This window comes from Bombus fervidus, chromosome 12, assembly GCF_041682495.2.
Source record: "Bombus fervidus isolate BK054 chromosome 12, iyBomFerv1, whole genome shotgun sequence".
NCBI classification, from domain to species: Eukaryota; Metazoa; Arthropoda; class Insecta; order Hymenoptera; family Apidae; genus Bombus; species Bombus fervidus.
The window spans coordinates 10,985,010-11,011,534 of record NC_091528.1 but is presented as its reverse complement, the minus strand read 5'-3'; the positions used below and the strand labels follow the sequence as shown (position 1 = coordinate 11,011,534).

Below are 26,525 nucleotides of genomic sequence, written 5' to 3'. Positions count from 1 at the left end.
AGAGAAAAAAAAAGAAATAAGTGGAGTTAATGAATAAAATGAAAGACATTGGTGATAATGACAAAACGAAGGAACAGGAGGAAGTACGTCGGGTAACAATCGCATATCCTTGATTATAGAGTAACGTTGCAAAATATAACATTCGATTCTCGAGAACATAATCTGGTGATCAGTTCAATAAAATGCGCGTACATATAAATCAAATTCAATAATAATTTATTCGTGACACGATATTTTCCTTTTTTTGTACATTGTCGTTAGTATAGAAAGATAAGACAAAATCATATACAATATCACTCTCGTGTTTTGTCGGGAACAAATATCTTGTTTTTATTACATGGTATTTTAACTATCAATATATAAACAGACTTCCAGTAAACGTTCGGTGTAATACGTTTGAAAATCTGTACATATTTACACGTATTTGTTTTGAGAGCGATTATTCATTGCAAGTATTTTAATCTTAATGCTAATTGTATAATGTACCCATATATGACATCCTTCCTCTTGATCGATTTTTCGTTTAAAAAATGTTACAAGATGTTATTTATACGTTACCCCCTTTTTGATTTAAAATTATTTAAGAACTACGTATTTAATACAAATACGTTTTCTTCATTACGTGCCTTTTTCCCGATGATCAATCTCCAATCGCAATTATGTAATATTATAATTCGTTTAATAATTGCCTTCTGTAACGCAAAATAATTCCATGTGGTGCATGTGTAACGGTGCCTTCACTCGACAAAATCTAAATTGTTGCTCGAGTTATAAAAACGCGATAGATAACTTTGGAATTCGTACATCGCAAAATATACGAACAAAAATTGTGGATATATTGTCGTGGAAAAATTTGTCCATCTATCTATGTGTAATCAGTACCGATGTTCGATGGTATCGATGACACTATAGTTTGAAGTTTTCATTTATTTCTCGCCAATTTGGAGAATAAGTCTGTGTCCCATTGTGGAATCGTTAGATAAAGCAGTTATGCTTTTCATTCAACCTGCAAAAAAAAAAAAAAAAATAACACGCTGTCGTATGGGAAATATCATCTGTGCTAGCAATAACAAGGTAACAGAATGAATGACAGAAATGATGAAAATAGATTATACAACAGAACTTGTATCAATCACACTCATTTTTTCGATGCCGCAGAATATAAATCAAAGTTATGAAATACGATTGTCCTCTACTTTCACTTCATTTCTAACTAGCTTTTTTTACGAGTTGCACGTTTATTTAAAAAAATAAAAAAACGATATTTGTGTATCTTACTATTCCACTCTTGTGACATATATCCCAGTAGATTATTGTTTGTTTGTAGTCTGTCCGCTACTTGTCGTAGTTTGTCCGCTCTGTTGCTGCTGGCCCCAATACTGATTATAATACTGCTGATTCCAACTATTCCAATTTCCGTTGCCATAACCTTGTTGATTATAATTGCTTTGATTGTAGGATCCTTGTCCATAGCTTTTCCAGTTACCCCACGGTTGCGATCCCCAATTATTTTGTTGGCCCCAGCCTTCTTGAGATTGACCGCTTGGCCAGTTGCCTTGTTGACTCCACACGGACTGTTGCGAAACTTGGTAATTCCTTATTGAGAAAATCGATAATTAGGAGAAAATTCAATAAAAAAATTTATAGGAAATAGTGAAAAAATAGAAAATATAATTACCCTATTGGAGCTCTTGACCGGGCACCTTGACGAGAACCTAAAGCTCGGCCTCTGTCGTTTCCTCCTCTTCTATCAACAGTACCGCCTCTTCTACTCATTCCTCGGTGTACAAGTGGGATAGGTACTCCTCTTCTTCTTCGTGGCATTGGGGGTCCATACCCACTGCCGTGTCGTATGTGGCCACCTCCTCTCTGTGGCCTATCTCTCCATCCCACATTACCTCGCCAAAGGGGATTACGATTCCTGTCGGAATCTAAAAACATTTATTTTTTGTAAAATAGACTTGGTATTTTTATATTTCTTTGAACATTTTTATTAATTCTGATATTTTTTGTAAATCTTACAATTGCTTCGTCTGTCACGATAATCTCGATTGTCCCTGTTATCACGATTACTTCTTATGTCACCTCGATTTTCATGAATATTTTCTGACCTCGAATCTATGCGTGCTCGTTTACTTCTCTGTTGCTCGCCATAGCCTGCATCTTTTCCCTCTTTATTATAGGTTTCTATAAGTTTTTCACCTTCTTCTTGATTAAGCTCGACCCAATCAACGACATTGAAAGATTCGCCAACAACGGGAGCTCTAAAACTCGCTGAAAGAATCAACGCGTATATACTAGGTATATATCTTATTATAAACGTAAGTGAAGTAAAAATCACAATGTCAAAATCAACCTTTCATCTCCAAAAGCATAGAATCAGAAATCTCTTTACTATCTATTGGTTTATGTTTGACAGTTCGTGACTTAAATTCGTCTTCTGATGGAACTACTACTACTGCCTTTCTTTGATATCCACAGAAATTCTTCATTTTACGTCGTTGTACCGAAGCATACACATTTGTCTGTATTCCATTTCATAAAATATAAGTCGCTTTAAATTGTATTTTACTATTTCGACATAAAAAAAAAAAAAAAAAGACAAAATCTTCGGAAACTTAAATACATACCTGATCTAATATATAATTACGTCTTCTACTAGAAGCCATTTCCGTCAGTCTGTCTAATGCGTCGGTACATTTATCGATAAGTATTCTCCATTGTTCATTATACCCTTCTTTATACGATAATCCGGGATCCTTAAGAGATATTAGTTATCAAATTATCTAATATTAAACAGGTATATTCAATGATATACCGCAACGTTTACAATACGTACCTTCATTTTATTAATTAGACTACTGAGTCCTAAGATATTGTACATCTTTTGAGGATGTTCAGCCGCGTATTGTGTTGCCCAGGTAGATTTCCCGCAAGCAGGTAATCCACACATCATTATTACTTCACATTCGTCTTTCCTCTCTGGCCTTCGCGGACCAGGAGTTTTATATTGAGACTCCACATTTCCGATTGAAACGTAATCTTCTAAAATTACTTCTGTCCATGGTGTTTCTTGGCCAAAATTGCAAGCGAAACTACAATTTTTACTCAAAATATGCGGAAACAATGGTTTGTCATTGAGTTCTTCTTTTGAGATACGAAATGCTACGCCTTGATCTTTTCCGTTGACTGTATAAGACATAATAACATTTTCGGACGTTGCATCCAAATAACAACCGATTATGTCGTCTTTTCCAAATTCAAGCCCATAATCTTCGTATTGATTATCCGCCAATTTTTTACCAGTGCTACTATATCCAAAACTAAATTTTTCTTCACCAAGTTGCATCGAAGTATAAGGAGTGGACCAACCAATTCTAAGTACATGTGGATGCTCTTCGTTTTCTGAATTAATAGTACAGTGTTCCACTATTTTTGTTTCATAGTAAACCTTTCCACAGAGAAAACCGTAGGATGCTCTTGCTCCGGCCCACATATGTGAAAATCCGTCGTTGTGCATAGGTGTAGCAGTAAAATATCCATCCTTATCGATAACCAAATTTAAATCTGAGTCATCTGAAAATTGTTGATAATAATTAAACATTTGTTTTATATGATTCAATCAGTTACTTTCATTTAGTTTTCAACATACACCAGGATAGTATTAAAGCAGAATCGTCGATTTCTGGTTCATTCTCGATGAGAACAGGAGCTGGCGATTCGTGTCGATCTTCTATAGGGCTAGGAGATCTTTTTCGCTTCCTATCCATAACAATGTCGTTTGTATCTTGTTCTTTCATATCTACATCAGCATCTTCTTCGTGTCTAACTTCTGACATTTCTATATCCTTTCCATATAAAGGAAAATAGGTCAATGATTAAAAATAATATTTCTTGCAGGTACAGTAAGACTTATGTGTAATAAAATATAGAGGAAGTAATAACTTTTTGAAAACATTGGTGATTTCAAACGATTATCAACGAACATTTTCTATTCTTCTATTCCAAATTTAATTTTCAAACACATAAAATTTCAAACATTAAAGTATAAACGTAAATTTATACATCTCCGATATTTTAAGAAGCTTTCAACCGCAATCCTCTACATTTCTTAACGAGACACCGGATTATACCGGATAAAGTTTATAGCGGATAAAGCCAATAAGTGTTGCAAAAATGTGAAGGGGACATTTTATATGCTGCTAGAAAAATCAAAGCAATCCTATAAAGCAAATTTAAAATAAAAGTATGAGTAATATGTATATTATAATTAGAAATTAATGTATAAAATATACCTCTTCATCTTGCTTTCTCTCGATGCTACTGTCCATATCTTTATCACTAGTAGACAAGACGTCTTTATCTTCTAGTAACTTCTCCTCTTTTAATTCATCATTTTCATTGATATCTATGTCTTGATCTTCTTCAAGTAACTCATTTATTTGTTGTTCTGGGTCAGGAATGTCAGTATTTTTAGTATCATTAACAGATTCTACAACGTGATCATTATCTACAGATTCTATATTTTCATCCTTTATTTCATTAACTTCTTTTTTTATATCATCTATATCATCGCATGCATCATAAATTACAGTTGATTTCTCATTTTCTTGTACTTTTGAAACAATATTCTCACTTTCTTTTATATGTGTATTTTCCACTGCTTGTAGGTTTGATTTGATCACTGTTGGTTCTTGTTTTGGATCTGTTTCATTTTTATTATCTAATGATTCTACTGATGTTGGAACATCGACATCGCTATACTCAACATCTTGTGATTTCACGGGAGATGCTTGTGATATACTTGTATTTTTTTCTTTCTCACTGCTTTCTATAACATCTGCATCCTTTATATCATCTTCTTTCACAACTTCCATAGAATTAGCATCTTTATTTTCTATACTTGAAAATAAATCTTTTGTTTCTTCTTGTTCATCCTTTTTAGGTGATAAAGGCTTTTCTTCTTGGACAGAAGCTTCTATTTGTACGGATTCTTCCTGTATAGACATTTCTTCTTGCATAGCACTTTCATCTGGCATAGTTTCCTCTTGCATAGCAGATTCAGATACTGTTGGAGATGGTTCACGAGACATGTCATTCTGATCTGCTTTCTTTGGAGATGTCCTCCGCCTACTGGAGTATGGAGTTCTAGTAGTCCTCCTAGAGGATTTTTTTGTTAAATCTTCCTTTGGCGTCATCACAGGTGCTGTTTTTGACAATCTACTAGACTTTTTTGGTGTCTGTGGTATTTTTGTCGATTCCTCACTTTTTTCTTGAACCGCTTCATCTTGTGTGTCTTCTGCACTGATATTTGCTTTTCCTTGATTTACTTCTATAATTTAAAAGTATTTACGTTGCATTAACTCGCAAAAGAATAGAATATTCAAAAATATAATATTTTTAAAAAAACGCAACATCTATACTAAAGTATTTGTTTAAATAACAGGTACTGCGTATTTACACTCTAATTGTAGATATTAAAAAAAAAAAAGATAACGGCATAAAATTTTGCTAACTCAAAACCTACGAGATGTAGTGGCGTCGCGAGCACAATTCACACGTAAACAGAAGAAAGGCGCGCATAGTTCGCGCCTACTCAACATTGGAAATGCCGATAACAAATTCTTTACGATTATTGATCATTTTTAATAACGATAAACAGGTTATCGTTTTCCATTCTACGATAATTTAACGGGAAAAGTTAGTAAAACATGCTAGACGACTTATTATTGGCTCGTTTGAATGTTTGTCAACATTGAAATACACGAATACATTGGTCATCGGACGAAGAATATCATACTTAAAGAAATTTGGAACAGTGTAAGATTAGAGAATAAAAATATAGTAACTTACGGCTTGCATTTTCCTCTTCTATCGCCTTACGAAGTCTCTCAACAAGCACTGACTTGACGCCTTTCGTATCGAGTCCACGCTTTGAGAGTTCTGTCCGTAATTCGACCACTTTTAACTTTTCCGGATCCATCGCGCGTTATGTTTCACGGTTCTTGTCAATGCACGCACTTTGATTCAGCAGAAAATCTTATGAAAAGGCCATACACGCGCCAGTGACCCGCGTTAAATATACAATATGGCGATACATCTGCAAACAACGCGTTACGTGTTGTAAATGGATTTTATTGGTCAATGTGGCATTTATTTGAACTAACGCTAACTTCACTGTTAATGGAATTATTTGTTCCCATTGCGGTGGTAGAGTGTGGTAATTCTTATTGGTTCTCCGAAGGCGGGATTTTATCGGATTTGTTGAGAAGTTACGCATGTACACGAGATTCGTAGAGTCCGCTGGTTGCATACAAATTTGTGAGTTATAGTTGTCACACTTGTGAAATGTACCATTTTTTGGAGTTGGTGAAATCAGGTGAAACGAATAGAGAAGAAGTGATATTTTTAAAAATTCTCACTAGTCATTGAGAATTAAAGTTAAAGGCATTTACAGCACGAAAGAAAGTGGATCTTCACCGTTTCATTCTTCTATTTATTTATTTTTTTTTCCCAATAATTTACAAGCAACGATCGACTTTTAAGATAGAATCATCGCACGGTAACCTTAATCTTATAGAGAACATAGCGTCTTTGCTACAGTTGCTTATGTTTATCGAAAATTTATCAGGCTTCCATATCGTCTGATTTTTTAATAGCTATATAATGACGGCAATAAATGTGAATTGGTTGCATTCCGTGGAGGGAGAATCACTAATGCATCATTTCTATGTAAACACATCAAAGAAAAGAAGATTTTATGGTAAAAAGTGTTAGTCAAATGAATGATTCTTCATTGTATACATTCGTTGGTTATTTTTCTTTGTAAAATCCCTTAGGTATTCTTGAAAGACCTCCCCTACCATCTTCAATCGAAGAAGTTACATATAAAATTTTTATGGTTGGGAGATCTGGAGTAGGGAAAACTGCTGTTGTAGCTCGTCTTGCTGGAGTATTAGAATCCAGTAATTATACTGAAACTAATGGGATAAAAAAGACGAATGTATTTTGGCCGGTTAAGATATGGGACAAAGTTGTGTTGTTTAAATTACAGTTCTGGGATACTTCGGAAACAAGCATTAAAAAATATAATCACATATTACCCGTATGTACAGTATATAGATAGGATATATCGAAATGGGATATCGAAGAATGACATACATTGTTTTAAATTTTTAGGCTTGTAAAGACAAAGTAGATGCTATATGTTCCGTATTTTCCTTCGATGATGCGACAGGATTTAATGACGTTCCATATTTGATGAATACTATGGCAGCTATAAAAGAAAAACCAGCAAATATAGTGATAGGAACAAAGTAATTTATCATAATCGAGTTCTCTTTCCTTTGTTATCTGTTGGTAAGAATAGTTAATTAGATGTCGATATTTTGTAGATTTAAACCATGGTCGAGTTCTACAATAGAAGATACACGTATAAAAGAATTTGAAGACAAATGGAAAGTTAAAGTTATTAGAATTGATATTAATAAACCTTCTATGAGATCTGAAGTGTTTGATTGTTCTTATCAGTTGAATACTATATGTAACATTCTTTGGAATAGGGATAAAGAATTTATATCTAAACAAATGGGACAAAGCTAGCAAATTTTTTATTGGATTTCTATAATACTCCGAAACATTTTTTATACGAGATTTAATAAAGGTAAACGCTTAATCATTTTCTTTTGCATCGATTTTCTTTCTATTTAAATACAATAGCGATTATGTTTCAATTGGTTGTTTCAATCAGGGTGAGAATCATTCTCAACATCTCAACGCAATGTATCTAGGAATTCTAGGCGAGTAAAAGTTGTCAGTACTGAAAGCTAAGTTCACGAGCGTTACGCTTGTTTGTTACAATTACTGGCGGCAAAGTTACCGATTTACCGATTCGATTGTTTCTTTTTCCATAAAACAGAAATTACGACACTTTAAACATCTTAAAGGTACATGTGCAGGTGTGTTGCATCGTATTTATGATTATACAACACAATCGAGAGATTAGCAACGTTGTTCGATTTACGCTAAAGTTTTATTATTTAGGTTATAGTATTTTAATGTGTAGTTTCTATATTTCCATAAGTATTATTTGTCTCCAATGGTACTTGTAAATTCGGAGAAATCTCATAAATATTCATCCGTTTGTCAGTTACGTTATTGAACGATGATATTTTGATTGGTTTTTCATTACTCACTCATGCGCTGTAAAACATGGCGTGGTTTACAAGCGCGCGTAAAACAAATCACTACCGCGAGAACGTGTATAGATAGAGCGATAAAATTTCCGTGGTATTACGTTATATCTTTATTTGTAAATATAAAATATAAAGTTTTGTTGTAGAGATGAGAAACAATAAAATTCTGCTAGTGGGGGGAGCAGTTCTTGCGTCGGAAGTTCTTTGGTATATCTACAAAAGAGTTTATCACGTGTGGAGTAATTACATAAACACGTGCAAAGTGCTGGAAGTACAGATACCTAAGTCGGAACATGACATTTCAGAGGTCATGTTTTTTACGAACGAATCTACGCTTTGTCGAACACACTTCACTACCAAGATGACCTGTCCTAAAAACAATTGTCCGGTTAAATATTTGAGGTAATGCGCTTAATCTATCGTGCTTTAAAAAAATGGCTTTTAACAAATGATAAATAACGTTATAGACAGATAGAAAGCTATATGAATAATGCGAATCAAAGTTTGGACGTTTGTATGTACATGTTCACTTGCCATTCGTTGTCAAATGCAATTGTGAACGCTCATAAACGAGGTGTACTTGTTCGAATAATAATGGATCGGCAAATGGGCATTAACGATGCCGCACAAACGGCGTTATTCTATAATAATGGTACGCGATAAATATCATCGAGACTTGTAGTTGGATCTAATCATTGGCTACCAGCGTTTGAATTAATTCTTTTTTTTTTTTTTTTCAAACGCCGAAATATTTTGCGTTTCAGGAATCGCGATTAGATTAATATATCAGGATGGTCTGATGCATCATAAGTTCATGATCGTGGACAACGATTTAGTAATCACTGGTAGCACAAACTGGACCATGTCTGCATTTTTTGGGAACTTTGACCACATTATTGTGACTAATCAGCAGTCGTTGGTGAAGCCATTCGTCGTTGAATTTGACAGGTTGTGGAAAACATTTTCAAGGACGAAAGAAAATTAGGAAAACTTGTTTCAGCCTTCGTCCGATGACGCTTTATAATCTAGTGAGTATCCGTTTCATTTTTACTATTTTTCGCCCTGATACTCGAACAATTTTCGTCTCGCCGTATTATATTTGTCGAGTCCCTTCTTGCCGATACCTAACGAAAGACGCGTGTTATCGTCTTGAGAGTTCCCCTTTGACGTCAAAGAAATCGAAGAAGAGGTCGTAAAACTTGGAGGCATGTTAGCAGTTGGAGGTATATGTACATAACGTATGCGAAGATACATACTCGTGAGATAGAACGTGCATGGTACCGGTCAACACGTGAATAACGCGATGCAAATTAGTACGGTGCTCCGAGCAGCGGTCAACGCTGATATGTCGCGCCTTGACGCGACGTGACGCGCGGTAACTTGCTGCTCTCATCGGCCGATAAAAGTGGAACATTGTCCGTATATATAAATAGGTTAGCCTATATGAAAATAGACGTCGGGCTGTTGGACCGGAGGATCGATGACGAGATATACTCGGCGACGTGCCGTCCGTTGCCTCAACTTTCTTTCCCTTCCACTCTGCTTTGAAATTCACGGTCTCGGCGTGCTTTCGTTACGCCTCTACGATATATCGTTTCATTTTCTCTTCCTTCTTTCGCATTTATTTTCGTTATTCTACTCTCGTCTACGAATTGTTACAGCCTCTGATCATCGAATTCAGACCACATGTAGAAATTTCACTTGTCCAGCTGTAAGAAGTCATAGGTGGCCGTACACGATTGTACATTGATTAATTAATTTGATTTATTACTATAGCACGTCGAAGAATATCCGCGTATTTCCACGGCCAGACAAAATTCTCCCGATTTGAATACCATTGAAAATGTTTGGAGCCTGATCAAATCAGCTATATGCTCATCTTTAAAAACAGCTGATTTGAAAACGAAAATTCGGTATGTTTATAAAAGTAGCGAGGACATAAAGACAGCGCATGACGAGAAGACGGAGAGAAAAGAAATCACGCTACTCGCGTGCGTCTCTAAGTAAAAAGGCGAGAAGTATTGAAAATTTGATAATGGTCCTAATAGACTGATTAGCGTGGTATTTATATATGGTAGACTCGTATCGAATCGTATCGAACGACGATGAGAAATATAATTGAATCGAACAATAGATTCAAATATACTGCTCTCTAATCGCGTTTTTGCTATCTCGTGTTAATTTTGGACGTAGGTAGGTAAACATGTTCCTACACGAGATAAATACATTCGCACGTTGTAAGAGAAGCATGTAACTTGGGAAAGCAAACGATTCAGAATAAACGTGCGACGCGCGGAAATAGCAACGCGTAGGCCCAAAATATCCATTGTATCCAGATACGATAAAAGCCGAATGCACGTTGGCGCAGTTTGACGTTCGCTAATCTGCTTTTTCCTGGACTGCGTCTACGTCAATAGTTAAGAACGGATCGTTATTCAAGGAAATGTATGGTTCTCTAACTTGAACGTTGCTTGTTCTGTTTGCGCGAACAATTTCCGAAATATCACAGCCAACGATTCCGCGAATCGTTCGCCTCTCTCTCGAATCGCGTAATAAATTTTCCGATTCCACTTTAGTTTCTACCGTGGATAAGTTTGAAGAAATCCACGCACGTTACACGCACATCTTTCTCTCGAAATCTTCGGATCGTGTCTGGCAAAAAGAATGTTTTTTGTTTACGGCGATATTTTTTATTTTTTTTATCCACACTCGTCGAAACGACTAGTTATACGTATAGAAAATAAGTACAATACTTGACAAATGGAAAAAAATAGGTATCGCGTAGGTCAAGGGTGTGTCAAATCGGACAAGTGGCACGTTCGGCCGCGACAGTCACGGATACGGGAAAAGGAAAAGGTCAAAAGTCAAGTATTCCTCGATGGTCCTCTTAGTTGCTCTCTTTTCTATTTGAGACGCGGGAATTGAAGGGCAACGAGAAAGAAAAATGTTTCGCGCGCGGGTAGCAGCTGCGTTCGTTGGAACTTTGCGGAATACGCGACGATCATTTTTTCCTCGCGCCCAAGGAAACAGACTGCATTCGGTAATCTTCGTTCGTTACGTTCTTTGAATAACTTTTTCTTCTTTCTTTTTTGTTTCGCTACAGCTCCGATAAAATTACTGTTTGCTGAATGTAGTTGGGAAAGAGACTAGAGCGACTCGAGGGAACACTGTCTTACGTAGATTATTTCATAGATAATTGCAATTATTTATGTTTAATGTATTTATTTCGATATCGTTTATATAGAAAACATTGCTTCGCGTTAACGGAGGTCTAACGCGTTGTTGCTGCATACTTCTTCCCTTTTAACTGTTGTGTTTCTCGTTCGTAACGTTTCTACAAGTTTGCTAATTACATACAAATTTCGCGTCACGCGGGAGAAGAACCGTGTTACGTGTGTGTAGCTTGCTGTTTTGTGGTAATGTAGCTCTACCAAATTGTGTATCGTCGATCATTTCTATATAATCGCTCCTTCTACCGATAAATTGCTAGAAGAATATATGCGCGCTATGTGTATACATACGCTATATCGCTTAACGACACTAAATACCGCTTAATCTCTGTTCGAGTTCTTCCAAATTCGCTCCATCTTCGTCTCGAGCGTTTAGAACGTTCTTCGTCCTGTTTCTTTCTCGCATCTTCGTACGTTTACACGATGGAACGAATTGTTCGATTTCACGCAAGGCCTCGTACAGTGACCCCTACCGGTTACCGTTCGTTAAACTATAGTATAATTATCATAATGTAATAAATTACTAGGAAATCCGCAGTCATTATTGTCTCTATAGTCGACACCGAAAACACCGATCGCAGTTACGCTCGCATTCGCCGCAGTCTTAACGAGTTTGTTTTATCACATACGTTTCGTATTCATTACTGGAAAGGAAGAGAATCGCCCGTAATTTCGCGTTCATCGCACTCGGCTATTTCCTACAGTTTTTAGGCAATTCTCGTCGTCGAAGGTTCGTTCACGGGAGAGGAAGTGTACGAAAAGATGCCCGTACGTGATAATATATACATGTTTGTGTATATACGCACATACATTTGTCGATAATTGGTCCGCTCGTAGAGAAGATTGATGTAGCGAGGAATATAGCGAGGAAAGGAAGAAAAGAAGAAGGAAAATGAGAAGAACGGCGTTACGTGAATGAGTTAAATGGGCAGGATGAGCAGGAAACAAAGGAAGAGATGTGTAACGAGTGGAGGAAGATGATAGAAGGATTATCACACTTTTTCGCGTCGATATCGGTCGTCGGTGGAAATTGGACGCGACGCCACTGTGCGGAAGCGACGATGCACCGTTCTAATGGAAGATCGATGGCGAGTTCGTCGCCGCTCTTTCGAACGTTGCTTTGGCACATGGTAGGGACGACGAAGTGGTGTCTTCGTCGCGGGCAGCATCGAAGCCACCGAAACTGTACTTTCGTTCCTGACGATCGCTTCTAAGGCAAGGTTCGCTAGAAGCTTTCGCCATCCCTCACATGGTTTCTGTCCCGAGGCTACCGACGAAAGCCGGCTCCGCGATGTTCGAATCGCACTGCATCACCCATTCCCAGATCCTCTTGGTGACGACTTTCTGATCGATCGTCGTCTCGAGGCCGTAACTATTGAGAAGCTTCCTCAGCTTGTTCTTGTTCTCGTCGACGTTCCGTTGGTCGTCTAGCACGGTGTCGAGGTAAAGCAGACTGTCGCCCCTCCTCGGTATTCCTTCGCTAGCGTCTACCAACGTAGACGTGGCGCTGTGACTGATCTTGTTCACGCACCAGGAATCCTTCAGATACTTGTTGATCTCGGTTACGTGCGGCCTCTTCTCGGGTTTATGCTCGAACGTCCGCCTAAAGTATCGCAGTAGTCTGGGCGTGAATCGTCTGAACGTTGGTGGAACTTTGGTGGTTCTTCTCTTCAGCCACCTTTGAAAGGCCGAATATTCTGGATCCTGAATCAGATCGGCGGTCTGCCACGGTGGATTTCCAGTCAGGCAGACGAACAGCACGATGCCGAATTGCCAGCAATCGGCGCTCCTCTTGCACGCGTACCTCTCGTTTTTCACTATTTCGTAGATTTCGGGTGGTTGGAACGGTAGCCAAGTGCATCTGATCTTGTTAACGAGAGTTCCTTCGCGCCTCGTGCACCCGAAATCGCACAGTTTGATCTTGGACATGTCGAGCGCGAACACCAGTACATTCTCCAGTTTGATGTCTCGGTGTGCCAGCTGCTTCGAGTGAATGAAATCGAGAGCGGAACAGAGCTGGCTGGCGATCCTTTTGCACGCTTCCTCGCTCAATCCTCCGGCTCTCACGTTGCCCGCGAGGTCACCGTAAGGAGCGTATTCCTGCGCGAAAACGAAACACTTCTCCGCTTTGAACGCGACCGCGTACGAGCACAATATATTCGGATGCGGGCTCAAATGGTACGAGTAGTGAAACTCGCGGAAAAAGTCCTTCTCCGTAGTTAGTTCTTGGTGGACGGCTTTCAGCACGACTCTCGTTCGCGTCGCTCGATGAGTCGCTAGTAAAACTTTGGCGAAACTACCCTCGCCGAGCGTCTTCTCCACTTCATACTCCTTCGACAGATCCAACTCCTCCAAAGGAATCTCCTGCACTCTGTGTATTCCGGACTCCTTTTTCTCGTGAAGTTTCATCTGAAATCAGGCCGATAGACCGGTCGTATTAAAATTCTAAGAAAACTTGCATCTCGTACGTATCAGCACGCGTACGCATTAAAATCGATCGGCCTGCCGCAAGTTCTTTCGCTCGCGCGTCCCTAATCCTCCTAATTCGAACGTTCGATGACAAGTCTTTCCATTTCGTTCGCGTCATCGATGATGCGCACAATTGCAAACCATCGTGGTGTCGCTGATACGACCGATCGAGCGTGAAACGCGTTTAGCACTTAGTCGGCTTTCCGTTACAGAGGGCATCGCACTCTCGCTGCTGCGATTCCAGAATCGCCCTTGTCCTTGCTCGTCCAAACGCTAGCCGAGACAATCGAGTTGCACGAATTTTACATTTCTTCTATATATCTAAACGATCAACGGGACAATTTTCTATCGATTACTATTTTGTCTTGCACGATCTTATCACACTTATCACACTCTTTATACGAAGATAAACGAGCGAGAAGTAGTCGGTTGGTTTTCCTAAAGTTCAAGAACGATGCATTTCTTCGTTGTAAAATCGTGCGAGAAATAATAGGAGGAAAAATCGTCCTGATGGTTCGTGTAGGCGAAGGACGAAATATGGGCTGGAGAGGCGAGGGGAGAACGCCGGAGGTTGGCCGGGTGAACCCAGGACCTTTTGAGCTGCCTAGATCAATAGCAAGGATTTCGCTGCAGCAACGCGCGTCAAACCGTTTCGTTATAGTTCGTATTGTCTGGATTTCTATTTAAGGTGAAATACGAGATAGAAGAAAAGAGAAACGTCGGGATTCGGGAAATCGTATCGACGTAGAAAAATTGATTAGTCGATTCAGCCTCGTCTTTGTAACCGATGGCGAGTCACTTTTTAAGACGCTGATTCATTTGCAGAGTAACGATCGACGTTTACAATTCTTTGGTTACGCGATTGGATTTTATCGCCGGTCGTAACGTCGTTACTGTCGTTTCTTCTCGAAATAATTCTTCTCCCGATTTCATCCCGTGCGCACACGTGTCTCGTATCTTTACTCAAATCGCGCTTTGTAGATTCGTAGAAGTCATAGGCGATTATTTTTTCTTACAACTACCGCCGGTTCTTACCGGTTTGTTCTGACAAACTCGTGGACACGAGTTATATTTAGCGTTTCTGTTTACCGGGGCTATTTTAACGCGTGCGAGAGATTAACGAAGTAATATTTTGGCTTGTGTCTTTACGGTTAACGAACACTTTGAGAGAAAGGCCGATTAAAAGGCTGAGAAGGAGAGAGAAAGAACGAAAGCAAGAGAGGGAAAGATATATTTGTATCTGCCGGTTAAGCTACTTCTTTCTCTATCATACTCCAATTTTTATCTCCTTGACGTTTTCCTTAACGTTAATCGCATTGCGCCGCGTTCCTGTCAACATCGATGCCCGTTAAAATCGATAACTAAGCGTACGATTCGATTTACAAGGGCTGAACGTCTGATAGATTGCGATGGATTTAATTTCATCGCGTCACGGCCTTCTAAGCAACTTACCACGTTGGTAGTAATCCTTTAGGCGATGAAAAAGGCGTGTCCGCGGAATGACGAATTAATTTAACGTAATCGTCCAAATCACTGAGAAGCTTTACACCTCGGAACTTGTCACAAACGATTGTGCCTGCCCCTTCAGTTACATTTTCACTGTGCGTCACGATACGCAATTACGATAAATACCAACGATACACAAGCAGCAAGCGTCTCGGAAATCCTCGCGACAGCTTCCACGTTTCGGCGATCTTTCACAGAAATTGAAAAAACTGTCAACGATGGTGATAAGAAAACCGCTACGTCCTTCGATGTCACATTTTCAGCTATGCGCGTATGTCGCGTCTGGAGCCGTCGCGACGCCCTGCGTCGCTTTTATAGACCCGGCCGTCACGCGCAGACGTAGATCGAGTAAGGGTACGAAACATGGACGATTAAACGATGCGTGTTTCTACTTTGCAAAAAAAAAAAAAAACTGTCATTTTCTCCAATTGCTTTCTAAACAAGGCCGATCATCCTTAATGCAATTACAATTTATTTGTCAGATGTTAATTTTCCCGCGTTTTTTTTTTTCAGTTATTTTCGACCAAATCGTATTTTTCATCTCTAGAAGACGTAACAAGTTTCTGGAAAATATCAGAGGATCGTTATCGTTACGCGTGACTTTTCTTTTCGATCGTATGCCACAGTTTTGGCTAATTTACACTGTATTTTTTCTTTTTTTTTTTTTTTTTTATCATCAGATGCGCCGATGTCTTAAATTTAAGAAACATACGAAAGAATCGATTTCTTATTTCAATTGCGAGTTACAGTTTCAACCGACTTCCTAGCGATCCTCGAGTTTCTTAAACGTTCCCTACGAACGAAAATGCAAAGGAATCGATTTCTTGTTTCCGTCGTACGTAAACATTTTCCTTGAACGCTAAAAATGGATCGAAGCTAAAGCTTAAAACGTAAAGAATTGATGGATCGGAGCAGGATTAAATGCAGAATTTGCATCGCGAGCGAAATGCGTTTTGTTTCCCCTGGTGTCTAAAAGTTGATCGACAGTATCAAAACGTTGCTGTCTATTCGATGTTTTCTCGTATCAGGGTATGCGTGTTTTCCGCTATCGAACCAACGGAAATGCCGTTCAGATCATAAATTTCGATCTTGAGACGAGAGATTTATAAGTTAACGATTTTCCGCCGGCAGATACATCTCGAGTGGTTCCGCTCTTTCGTCTTAGCACGTGCAAAAGTAGCGATCTCAGGTTCGTTGTTCTCCGTTGCATCGGTATAACGGTATGCGCGTATGCTTAACGCAAAACGATGTTCGAGCATCGTGTGCTCGTGCGATTTTGTGATCGTGAGACACGCGTACGCACGATGGCCGAATATAATAGTACTACCGATGGCCAAATAATACGCATACTCCTGAGGTGGAATTTAATTTAAACCAGAAAGTATTTTTAACATGTATGTCAAGTATACGATGTCCATAGGGATGGATCGTACATACCAGTGCAACGACGGCAATATCGAAGATATAAATAGAGAAAACCGTTACGATAGAAATAGGTAATACGACGTATCGCGTAACTATTTCGTTTCGACTCATTAGACCCGTAACACCTCTATCGTCGGGGCATTCTCGCCTCGTTGAAGGATGCGTGCGTTTCGAGGAAGATTTCTTTTTTCTTACGATCGTAATAATCGAGCAGCTTTTAACCACGCTATGTCCATCGTCCGTGCAAATTTACATCGTTACGAATATGATTCGCTTCGCCTTCTAAATTCTGAAACGAGATTAGCGACACGATGCGACCGATACTATGAAAAATATATCGTAGCAAAGTATGCTGGATTTATCGTCGATCGTTCCTACAAAAGCAACTGATCTATCGTTTGGTTAACGAATAAAAAATTCGACATTTTCGGGAATATGTAGAGCAAATTCTTTATTTATATACCTCACATTCGTACAAACATTCACATACGTACAATTTCGCGTTGACTCGATAAATTGAATTTAAAGGTAAACGTTCAACGTTATAAGAAAATCAACGATCGATCAAAATTAATCTCACCCGTAAAAACTCAGTTCGACAAATCATTAATCCGTAGTGTATTCATTTTGTCTTCGACCGGAACAAGAGTCCACGTGCAGGAGAAGAAGAAGAAGAAGAAGAAGAGGAAGAGGAGGAAGAAGAGGAAGAAGAACAAGAACAAGAAAACAGAGTGTACTCTGAGTAGTCGCAAGAGGAATAGCAACCATTGGAACAATAGGAACAGCAACTATCGGAACAATAGGAACTACAGTAAGACGATTCGTCAGAGAAATCGGAATAACTGTCGTCGTTCTCGGAGCACGAACTGTCTTCTGTAAGAAAAAACGCGTAAAGTAGGTAAACATAATATATACGTTGTGCTCGTAAGGATTTCGAAAAGCAACAGAATACCTGGTAAATAACCCATTTTCTTAATTATACGTGTGACGTGATGAATGTACGTTTCCATGGCCCGATCTGCTTTTCTTTCGATCCGTCGTATCTTCCCTTTGTAACGTCTTCGGCGTTGTTTCAGTAAATGCTTCTCTTTTCCGATCTGCTTCGTCTCTATCGTGCGAACAATCGATTACTCACAAACGACTTAACGAAAGAGTTTCACGATCGAATGTTAAAACAAGCACGATGAATGGTTTACCTGCCGTTGTCATCTTTTGATCGTGATTCTTGCATCTTGACGCCGTCTTCATCGATATGTCCAATGTTTTCTTACTTCCAGGCTTCTTCTCTTTCCTTACTTTCTCCTCTTTTTTATGCTTGCATCTTACCTTTTTCCCCTTACTCCCGTTCTTCTTAGCAGCGGTACTATCGTTGTTGTTGTTTAAATCCTTTGTCACGAAAGCCAATTGTTGTTCGTTGCAGTTGTTCGTCGAATCGTTATGTCTCACGGAAGAATCGGATGCCGGAATATCGTGCTCCGTAGTAGCATTAGCTCCCTTGCCGGTCAGATTGTCCTGTTCGGAAGCTTTGCCGCGTCTCGGTGTACTCGTTCTGAACGGTGACTTTGAATTCATGCTCTTCGACGTATTCACGGAATTCGTGTCTTTTGCCGTATTTTCCATTTGATCGTTCATCGGATCTGTATTGTCCGTTTCACGTTGTTGTTTCGTTTCAGTTGGATCGTCGACGATTCTCTCCTTTTCCTCGTTTTTACACTTTCCGCTTCTTTTATCGGATATCGTTGCTCTTGATTTCTCGACGGTTACGTTTGGGACATCTTCCAATTGCTGCGAATAAATTTTCGATTCTTTAGTATTGCCTATATCGTCCTTAGATAGGTTTGTCGCGAGTAGAAGGCAAGTCGGAGACACGAACAAAAGAAAAAGCTTCGCTTTTGCTAACCTTCTGCTCTTTGCTCGTCGATACTTTCGCCTTGCCGCTCTTCTTCGCGATTTCTTTTTTACGCTCGTTTAGTTTTGCACCATCGCCTACCGGCTGATCATCTAATTTCTTCTTGGGCGATTTTTCTTCGTTCGTTCGACTCGCTTCGCTGTTACGAGGCGATCTTCCGGACGGTGTCGCTCGTCTTTTCCGCGGGGTCGTATTATCTGTTGTTAAAATCGGGAATCAAAAGGCGTCTTTCGTCCAACTACGAACGAGATATTTCCCGCTTACCTACGGGGGTGAGTTTCGGTTCGAGCGTCAGTCGTTCGTTAAACTCGTTTAAGATGTTTTGCGTAAAGTTTTGTTGCACGAAATCGTCGATCTGTTTCCACGGATCCGTTTGCAGGATTTGATCGACGTCGAGAATACCGTCGACCGCGGGGAACGAAAGCGAAGCTCTTCCAAGAATCTTCCTGCGACTCATCTAGAAGGGAAGACGAAGAGGGACGAAGGGCCGTTCCGCTCGAATTGCGATGAATTCGCGTAGAATTGGACCGCAAGCTGAGATTAGTGGAATCGAAGTTGTTCTTAAACGAAGTTTCGCGGTGTAGAGACGAAAGGAAACAAATACGAGATAGATTTTGCTCGTTTGCTTACTCGTAACGCCCGTTCTACGTCAAACCGTGTATTTTCGGTTTTCTCTGTTTCGAGATGAAAACGTACCGATGCAAGCCGCCGCGGAGGCAGCGTACGCGAACGCGAATCCACGTCGAACAACGACTAATTTAAGAATCGTGAAAACCGAGTCGCGTGCTGTTAGTTCCAACGAAAATTCGATCGTTACTGATTCGAGCGTCGATCGTCTAGCACACCGATTACCACGAAAGGACGTTACTTGCGCCCCGATTTGTTTGTCGTATTGACGTCTATTGTGAAACGTTAATACGACTGTACGATTCAAATCGATGGATCAGTTGCCCGTTTGAAGCGTACAGCGAGTTATCTCGTTAAGGGTCAACATCGTGTCGACGCAAAATTTCATTTACAATGCCGTTTTTCCAGTTAATTTATATCGTCGAACGCTGCTTTTTATTTTACACGTTATGGTTACGAAAGCCAACCGATTTCTCTCGTTCAGATACACATTTCTCTCGTTGTTTTTTTGATTTTCCGAAATTTCAAGGAATCGAAACAGTTACGTCATTAGAGAGAACCATCTGCTTTTAAATCATGGTATTTTTCTTCGTTCGCTTTATGTAAGTGTTTAAATACTTTGGCCAGCGTCGCTGTAATTGTGTTCGTCGAGACAAGTAGGTGTTGCGGGCGTCGGATACACAGGAGACGCGTACAGGGTAGAGGAGTTTATTTTCAGCGATATCTGAAAAGCGCGAGAGACGTCGATCAAATTTTCCAATTTCCTCGTCGACGGAAGCGCGTAAATGCCGACACGATCATCGCCGTTGGACAGCGGCTGAAAGGAAAGTTGGATACGATGGCGAGAAATGTCAAGGTACATGGACGAGGTGACGTCACTTCTTCCCTGTAAGTTGTCCGAGTTTACGCCAACGGGGGACTAAATCTCGCTTATAATAGCGGGTAATCGTTTGGAAGAGGGATAAAATGACGTCACTTTTCCAATGACCATACGTTACGCCTATGACACTTTACGATATGCCGTGATATCGTCGTTCTGTCCGCCGTGAACGTCGTTGTACCTTAAAAGGTGGAAAGAGACGCTTCACGAAACGAGCACGGCGTAGGAGTGGACTCGATTATTATTCGTCTGCGCGCAGGAACTGAGAAGGAGAAAGGAAGGGGACTGAAATATGAAGAAGAACTCGTTCCACGTTGTTATAAAATTTCGAAGAATATCGCCAACTTCTGTTTCTTGATTTACTTGCTCGGTTCTAGATAAACAGACGTAATCGCGAACCCCGCCGCTGCTCGCCAATCATTTATTTCCATTTGTTGAAATAATATTTACGTACAAATTCATAAAATATTTCCTACACTTCGAGCCGTACGCGCGAATCGACGCAAATATTACGCATTCGCACTTATTAGTTCAATAGCTTATTTATGTAGCCGATATATATCGATATCGAAGAAGCGGCGAAAGTTTTATATAGAATCCAGATTGCAAGAACATAAATCGCTATTACGTACGATCGCAATTCTCTGCGCTCGCTTTTTCTCTTCTCGTCGTTTCGATTTTACACACCGACCTCGTCCCAACGCGGATCTGCGTTTTGTCGAGCGATCGACGCGTCTCACGGATATCGAGGCGCGCAAGGAAACAGGTAAATAGGTTCTCAGGATATCGAGAGAGAGAGAGAAAGAGAGACGATCGATAGAGAAAAAAAAAAAAACAATTCGACGAAGACATTGCCCCGGGCGCGACTGTCGCGGCCGCTTGGCTCGTCGTAATAAAACGTCGATTCATGTTGTGGGACCAGTGTCGCCACGTATATCCTACGTATATGTGTAAAAGTGTCGTGATCGGTGTGTGTCGGATCTGGAAACAGTTGAACGCGGTTGTTCGAGCGAACATGATCGAGGTAAGACATCGACACGATCCAGAGCACCCAACATTTTCAACTTTTCGATCAATATCGTAATCGGTCTTCGTTGTCACGTTCGTTCATTTAAAAGTTTCGTTTCGCGATTACTTTTTCTCGGTCGTTTGTTTTTTCATCTCGCTACTTTTCTCTGCGTAACGCGTGCCACAGTCTTCGACGAGCAGAACTCGAAAATACTAGATTGTTATTTCGAAGATCGTAGCTTTACATATTTTGTGCACATATCGCACGATTTACCAGCCCTCGTTCCGATTAGTCGAGCCAAGTTTGGATTTAAAGCGTGAAACTCGAAATATCTTGATGTACGCGAGCCTGTTATTTTCGACTTGAGATATCCTTTTACGTTTCTACGTTCGTTGTTCGCATTGCTTTCCGGGTGTTACTTTCTTCGAGTCGTTTGAACGCAATCAACTTGTCCGATCCGAACGTGCCTTTGTTATTCAAATTTATAGACGCGACACGCGAACGTTGATTTGCATGGTCGACGCGCGTTTGCGCGCTTTCGTCGCGCGTTTTGTGATCAATGCGAAAGAGGAACTCGGCATTTTCCGATCGTTACAGATTATTGCGTTGTTTATCGGAGTGGTTGGAACTTTGGCGGCTCCCAGCCTGCCAATGCCCGAAGCGTCTGCAACGTCTGGAATTTTTTACGCCCCTCGAAGCATCGCGCAGGACACGGAAATGGTCTCCTCCTTGCCATTGCCAGGCTCTGAAAATCTGGACGAAAAAGCAATACCCTTGTCGAAACTGGTTGATCGCCCTTTTTCATCGGCCGGACAAAACTTGGTGGAAAAGACTCAAATACCTTCTGAACTCCCTGGGACGAAAAATCTCGCCGAAAAACGGATTCCCGAACCGGTCTTGAGAAAGTTATATCAACGGTATCAAGACGATTAGCGAACGTTTTTCGACCACGTAATTTCACAGAGATCGCAGAGGAGTTTGCCGAATTGTGAAAAGGAATTTTTGGAATCAAGTATCGATTAAAGTAGCGTCGTACACTTTGAAATATCGTTTTTTTCTTTTTTTTAATGTCATCGAATAGACGATGTTGATTTCCTGGACCGCATTCCTTCGCATTCCCCTTGGTCCTCTCCGTGCACTTTTATCCTCGTTATTCTTCGTCGAAAAACTTAATATATTTATCTTCTCTTCTCGAGTTAAAGTTTTTTTAACATTTCTTTTTTGTCTTTTTTTTTTTAAGTGTTATTAAATGGTTAAGTATAGTTAAACATATGAAATAGTTGTCGGTTTTGTCTCGCCGTAATATGATTTTCGTTTAATCTTAGATGGGTGAAAGCGAAATCTACCTTATCCGAGGAAGCATGGCTATATCCTATAATACCGACTTTGAAAAAATCACGAGTTTCTCACGTCCTCTGTGACTTACTCCAGCGAGCTATAAATCGAGGGCAAATAATTTCTGAAATCACGTAATAATGAAATTAATCGTTGCACGATTTACGTTGCGTCCACGTTTCATCTATTATATTGTATTTTACAGTGGCCATTACGTCGAATAGAACATCATTCTCGCGGAGTTTGCGTACGCCTCGCGTATTTGCTGATCGTAGACTTTCTCTTTCTCGAAAAATGATTTCTTCGGTGCTTTCCTATTTGTCTGCAGTGTCTTACACACGTGAACCGACCGACCGTCGAGTCGTCGATTCTGATCGAAACTAGTTTGACGTTTGCCTTCCCGTCGGAAGGTGACGCTGTCAGTTACGTTCGAGAATCGCGTATCGAAAAATCGATCGGAACTAAATCTTTCGCGGTACGTAGCGATTTTTATACTCCGGTGGAAAATTAACCGCGAAAAGGAGTGGAAAAATTGTTTTTCATCCGATTTAAAACGCGCTGCCCACGTTGATTCGTTTCCAGAGGTGGATTATCACACGCCGGGCTAACAGAGTTGTCAGTTTATTGAAAAAAAGATGGAGGTTAATTCGTCTCGAACAGAATCCCTTTGTCCCTTGGATCCGTTCTCTTTGTCACGAGGTTTGCTAACAGCGGAAAACTCGAGCGAAAAGGCTGGAGAGTGTTGAAAAGGAAGAATAGAGAAGAAAGGGCCGAGAGAAGGTATTTTCCTGTTACTTTTGTAATTTCACGGTTCTTTCTCTGAGCAGGTAGGGAGAGGGGGGGGGGAGGTATTCGTCGGGAAACTGAGCGAGCGAGTGCCGCAAACGTGGTTACGAAGGGACAAGGGAACAATTTCGATAGCTTAACAAATAGCTTCGTTATTCTGTCGCTGCCACGCGCGATAGAACGAACAGATTGTACGCGCGATCGATTATCAACGCTGCACGATGGTCGGTTTCCTAACAATCCACAGAATTATCCGACCATACGGGTAATCGCGTTACTTCATCAATTATCCGCTGACGCTGCACGCAATTAAGGCAGCGAAACACCAACCGATAACCTTCGTTTCGCCATACGTAATCGCGACCGATTCGTACCAGGCATAACGAGAGAGAGAGAGAGAGAGAGGGGGGGGGGAGAGAGAGCTTGCAATGTTTTGTCGTATTACTCTGCGGGCCCGGATCTCCGTTATTTTCCTCTGGTTATTCAACGGCGTGTCAGATGCGTGTTTGAATATATCGATTTAGAGAAGGGAGCGTTCGATAGTTGCCCGAATATGCAAATAAATCTAACCATCAAAGGCGAAATATGCATATGTACCGATTTATATACGTTGCTCTCGCGCCTCTCGATTTTCTGATCGCTACGAGAGTGGAATTGTCTGTCGCATTCGTAGGCTGTGACTCGCAAATGACTCTTCTGCTCGTCTGTATCCGTCGTGTATCCGCGTCGCTATCTCACATTACTTCGTTTTCCTTCGCTTGTTTTTCCTTCTTTTTTTCCACCCCTCGTTCTATCGAACGCTGCTTTTTCACGCCGATTCATAGAACTTCGTAGGACTTGCAAGCGAAACCGCGAGTTTCAGTTTCCATTGTTACGTCGCTACTTTACTTCGCAAAGATTCGCAAAGATTCCTATACCCTCGGCGAGTTATTTATCCGAGAAAGTCGAACGACGAGCGCGGATAATGCCAACTAGGAGGAAAAAAGAGACGACCGCGAGCTTTCCGACTGCGGATAGAAAAAACTATTCGTCGAACGATGCGTAAAAGCGACGCGCGTAAGAGCGGATTATGCGTCGCTGATAAACGGCACGAGCTCATGCTTTCGCCGCGTTTCCCTACGCGATTCCAAGGAGATGGAACGAATCGTGGAAATCTGTGCAGCGGGAAGATCAAAGAGGAAGGCAAAAACCGCGACGTTAAAGGGAAAAGTTTGGTTGGATGAAACGAATAGGTTGGTTCCGTCCTGGAAGTCGGTCGCACAGTCGGATGGAAGTTGTTCGAGGACCACGGAGCACGTTAATTCGTTTAACGGGCTCGTTTCTCCTTTTGCTCACACCTGCTGCCTTCTCTGGCTTGGTTACCTTCGCCGTGTTCGTCGCAACGACCACCGGCCGAATCTCCAAGTACGCGCAGTTGTAGCTTCCTAAGTATGTATCGGCGTTTTCAAGATTATTTCCACACAAACGTATTTTCCGCTCGAATTTCCCACTAGATACGCTTTCTTCCATATTTGTCGCAACTGTACTACGACGAAACTTGCGAACGAGGCTGTCGTTCGCGCGAATTATATATATCACGGGTTCCTGCGTAGTTCGTAGTATTTCTCAGTGTATCTCGTAGTGGAAAGTTTGGCCATTACGACAGTTAGCACGGTTAGGACTTGATCAACGTTCTCGATCAACCGTAACCTGTCGATCGTGTCGTCAGAAAGAGTCGATGCTTTTGAATTTGTCGATGTAAAATTTCGCCAGGCTTTACGCGCCCCAACAGCTGGCAAATTTTTTCCTCGCTTGTACGAAACATCGTACGATTACTATCGTAAAAAAGCATCGTAGTAAAAGGTATGCTCCGAGTTCTGACGTAAAAACCATGGAGTCAAATTTCCGTTTTATCGTCGCGGCGCCAAAGTTTCGCGACAATTGGTTCGCAGAAGCATCAAACAAAAAAAAAAAAAAAAAAAACAAAAAAAGAAAAAAAAAGGGATGATTGGATCGGTTGGAATGGGACTACGATGAATCGATGATCCGAGCTTTCGGACGATAACAGAGTCTGCTGGGTCGCGCGATACGTTGGCCATTCGTTAACGAGCATCGTTACGCACGATACACCGTGATGTCTATAGGTGATAATCCTCGGGAAAAGAATGTCTCGTCTTTCCAACGCAATCACAGGATGACGTAATGAGTTTGGTCGTTCGCGTTTGGATATCCGAAGGAATAACGCGGTTGTTAGCGATGGGCTCGAATACGTCGCAAGCCTGCTGCGCGAGTATTTCGAGAAAACAAGCAAACTTAATCCGATCGAGTAGGTTCGACGTTTATCTTACGAAAATTCTCCGTTCTCTTAAAATTACTTTTCTCGATCGCCGTCGAAATCCCTCACGCGTAATCCAATTCTACGCTGATAATCGATCGCGCGTCTGCCTTCCACAGATATAAATTTGATTCGTTGCAACACGCAAGTACACGTAGTTGAAGATAAATTTTGGAAAATTGCGAGTGCTCGTTCCAATGGAACATTTGGTGATCACTTCTAAGGAAACTTTACATCCGGTCTTTAGCTTTCTCAAGCACCGAAGCCATCGACAGTCTATAGACAAAAGACTGCGTCGAAGGCAGACCATGAACGGTAGATAGGCGACGTTGGCTTCAGGGTTTTCAGTCACAGGGTAACACTGCTAGCGTGCGGATCTGGATCAGCTCGTATTATATTCCGAACTTTGTATTTACGCTTTTGTCGGAATACAACGATATTTCACCCATAGGCGCAAATATTCTTACACAGACACCCACACAGGCACTTGAACAGGACACTTACACAGGTCATACTCGTTACCGTATAGAGAGTGAGGTTCAAAATATTTTAAGGGATCATGGGTCACTACCTACGTCCAGTCTGAGAGTAACTGGCCAACGATCAACGATTCTTGCATACTTTGTCAATTATATCACTCGCTTTTATACATTTGGTTCTGTAGTTCTGTTTAACATAACTGAATTTTAACATATCTGAATATCGTTTTAACATAAACATTGTGTCTTCCACAGATTATCAATCTTAACTTTGAGATTAAATTCTAACAACTTTAGTATTTTAAAATATATATTTTCTACCTTGCAATTTATCCACGCGTTCCCTTGTATTCGCATACAT

At 40.6% G+C, this 26,525-nt stretch overlaps 5 protein-coding genes and 1 long non-coding RNA gene across 10 annotated transcripts in view; 3 read left to right on the top strand and 3 right to left on the bottom strand.

Annotated features, from left to right (window-relative positions):
• Positions 1-193: 193 nt before the first annotated feature.
• LOC139992657 (uncharacterized) lies at positions 194-6,132 on the bottom strand. Of its 2 annotated transcripts, none has more exons than XM_072013743.1 (10): positions 5,854-6,132; positions 4,296-5,332; positions 3,653-3,848; positions 2,840-3,576; positions 2,631-2,759; positions 2,357-2,525; positions 2,029-2,274; positions 1,679-1,931; positions 1,279-1,596; positions 194-1,006 (listed from the first exon to the last, which is right to left on the bottom strand). In XM_072013743.1, exons 1-9 carry the CDS (start codon positions 5,981-5,983, stop codon positions 1,311-1,313), a joined length of 3,183 nt encoding a protein of 1,060 aa, XP_071869844.1. In that variant the 5' UTR covers positions 5,984-6,132; the 3' UTR covers positions 194-1,006; positions 1,279-1,310. The 2 variants fall into 2 exon arrangements, with proteins under 2 accessions (XP_071869844.1, XP_071869843.1); XM_072013742.1 differs by having other exon boundaries at positions 2,023-2,274; positions 5,854-6,131.
• A 117-nt stretch (positions 6,133-6,249) lies between these two features.
• On the top strand, positions 6,250-8,475 carry LOC139992674 (ciliogenesis and planar polarity effector 2). The gene is made up of 6 exons (XM_072013784.1): positions 6,250-6,562; positions 6,660-6,763; positions 6,840-7,105; positions 7,180-7,316; positions 7,395-7,663; positions 8,342-8,475. The coding sequence occupies exons 2-5, from the start codon at positions 6,667-6,669 to the stop codon at positions 7,600-7,602; spliced, it is 708 nt and encodes a 235-aa protein (XP_071869885.1). The 5' UTR covers positions 6,250-6,562; positions 6,660-6,666; the 3' UTR covers positions 7,603-7,663; positions 8,342-8,475.
• Zuc (Mitochondrial cardiolipin hydrolase zuc) lies at positions 7,710-22,088 on the top strand. Of its 3 annotated transcripts, none has more exons than XM_072013785.1 (5): positions 7,710-7,958; positions 8,331-8,597; positions 8,663-8,847; positions 8,960-9,223; positions 15,914-19,212. In XM_072013785.1, the coding sequence occupies exons 1-4, from the start codon at positions 7,951-7,953 to the stop codon at positions 9,178-9,180; spliced, it is 681 nt and encodes a 226-aa protein (XP_071869886.1). In that variant the 5' UTR covers positions 7,710-7,950; the 3' UTR covers positions 9,181-9,223; positions 15,914-19,212. The 3 variants fall into 3 exon arrangements, with proteins under 3 accessions (XP_071869886.1, XP_071869888.1, XP_071869887.1); XM_072013787.1 differs by lacking the exon at positions 15,914-19,212 and adding an exon at positions 9,857-10,858; XM_072013786.1 differs by lacking the exon at positions 15,914-19,212 and adding an exon at positions 21,848-22,088 and having other exon boundaries at positions 7,711-7,958.
• The window catches only part of Meng (serine/threonine-protein kinase meng-po), a 215,426-nt gene continuing 200,298 nt past the window's right edge, over positions 11,398-26,525 (bottom strand). Inside the window, exons 2-3 of one of the 2 annotated variants that reach the window (XM_072013764.1) lie at positions 15,347-15,435; positions 11,398-13,834 (exon numbers count right to left, since the gene is read on the bottom strand). In XM_072013764.1, coding sequence (XP_071869865.1) covers positions 12,671-13,834 — 1,164 coding nt within the window. In that variant the 5' untranslated portion in view covers positions 15,347-15,435 and the 3' untranslated portion in view covers positions 11,398-12,670. Of the gene's footprint in view, positions 13,835-15,346; positions 15,706-26,525 lie in introns of those variants that run through there. The other variant, XM_072013763.1, reaches the window with a different exon arrangement.
• Positions 17,390-19,191, bottom strand: LOC139993091 (uncharacterized). The gene is made up of 5 exons (XM_072014505.1): positions 18,999-19,191; positions 18,726-18,931; positions 18,022-18,610; positions 17,778-17,954; positions 17,390-17,698 (listed from the first exon to the last, which is right to left on the bottom strand). Exons 1-5 carry the CDS (start codon positions 19,189-19,191, stop codon positions 17,448-17,450), a joined length of 1,416 nt encoding a protein of 471 aa, XP_071870606.1. The 3' UTR covers positions 17,390-17,447.
• LOC139992685 (uncharacterized) overlaps positions 22,995-26,525 on the top strand; it is a 45,640-nt gene continuing 42,109 nt past the window's right edge. Inside the window, exons 1-2 of the long non-coding RNA XR_011801177.1 lie at positions 22,995-23,060; positions 23,168-23,365. This is a non-coding gene — a long non-coding RNA (uncharacterized lncRNA). The remainder of the gene's footprint in view (positions 23,061-23,167; positions 23,366-26,525) is intronic.

Coding starts and splice junctions, on each gene's coding strand:
- LOC139992657 (XM_072013742.1), bottom strand. CDS start 5,983: ATGGATCCGGAAAAGTTAAAAGTGGTCGAATTACGGACAGAACTCTCA. Junction 5,333..5,853: donor AGAAGAGGAAAATGCAAGCC/GTAAGTTACTAT, acceptor TTTAAATTATAG/AAGTAAATCAAGGAAAAGCA. Junction 3,577..3,652: donor TGCTTTAATACTATCCTGGT/GTATGTTGAAAA, acceptor AACAATTTTCAG/ATGACTCAGATTTAAATTTG.
- LOC139992674 (XM_072013784.1), top strand. CDS start 6,667: ATGACGGCAATAAATGTGAATTGGTTGCATTCCGTGGAGGGAGAATCA. Junction 6,764..6,839: donor AAAGAAAAGAAGATTTTATG/GTAAAAAGTGTT, acceptor AAAATCCCTTAG/GTATTCTTGAAAGACCTCCC. Junction 7,106..7,179: donor AATATAATCACATATTACCC/GTATGTACAGTA, acceptor TTAAATTTTTAG/GCTTGTAAAGACAAAGTAGA.
- Zuc (XM_072013786.1), top strand. Junction 8,598..8,662: donor TGTCCGGTTAAATATTTGAG/GTAATGCGCTTA, acceptor ATAACGTTATAG/ACAGATAGAAAGCTATATGA. Junction 8,848..8,959: donor GGCGTTATTCTATAATAATG/GTACGCGATAAA, acceptor TTTGCGTTTCAG/GAATCGCGATTAGATTAATA.
- LOC139993091 (XM_072014505.1), bottom strand. CDS start 19,191: ATGAGTCGCAGGAAGATTCTTGGAAGAGCTTCGCTTTCGTTCCCCGCG. Junction 17,955..18,021: donor TCAAAAGATGACAACGGCAG/GTAAACCATTCA, acceptor TCGTTTGTGAGT/AATCGATTGTTCGCACGATA. Junction 17,699..17,777: donor GAAAATGGGTTATTTACCAG/GTATTCTGTTGC, acceptor TTTTTCTTACAG/AAGACAGTTCGTGCTCCGAG.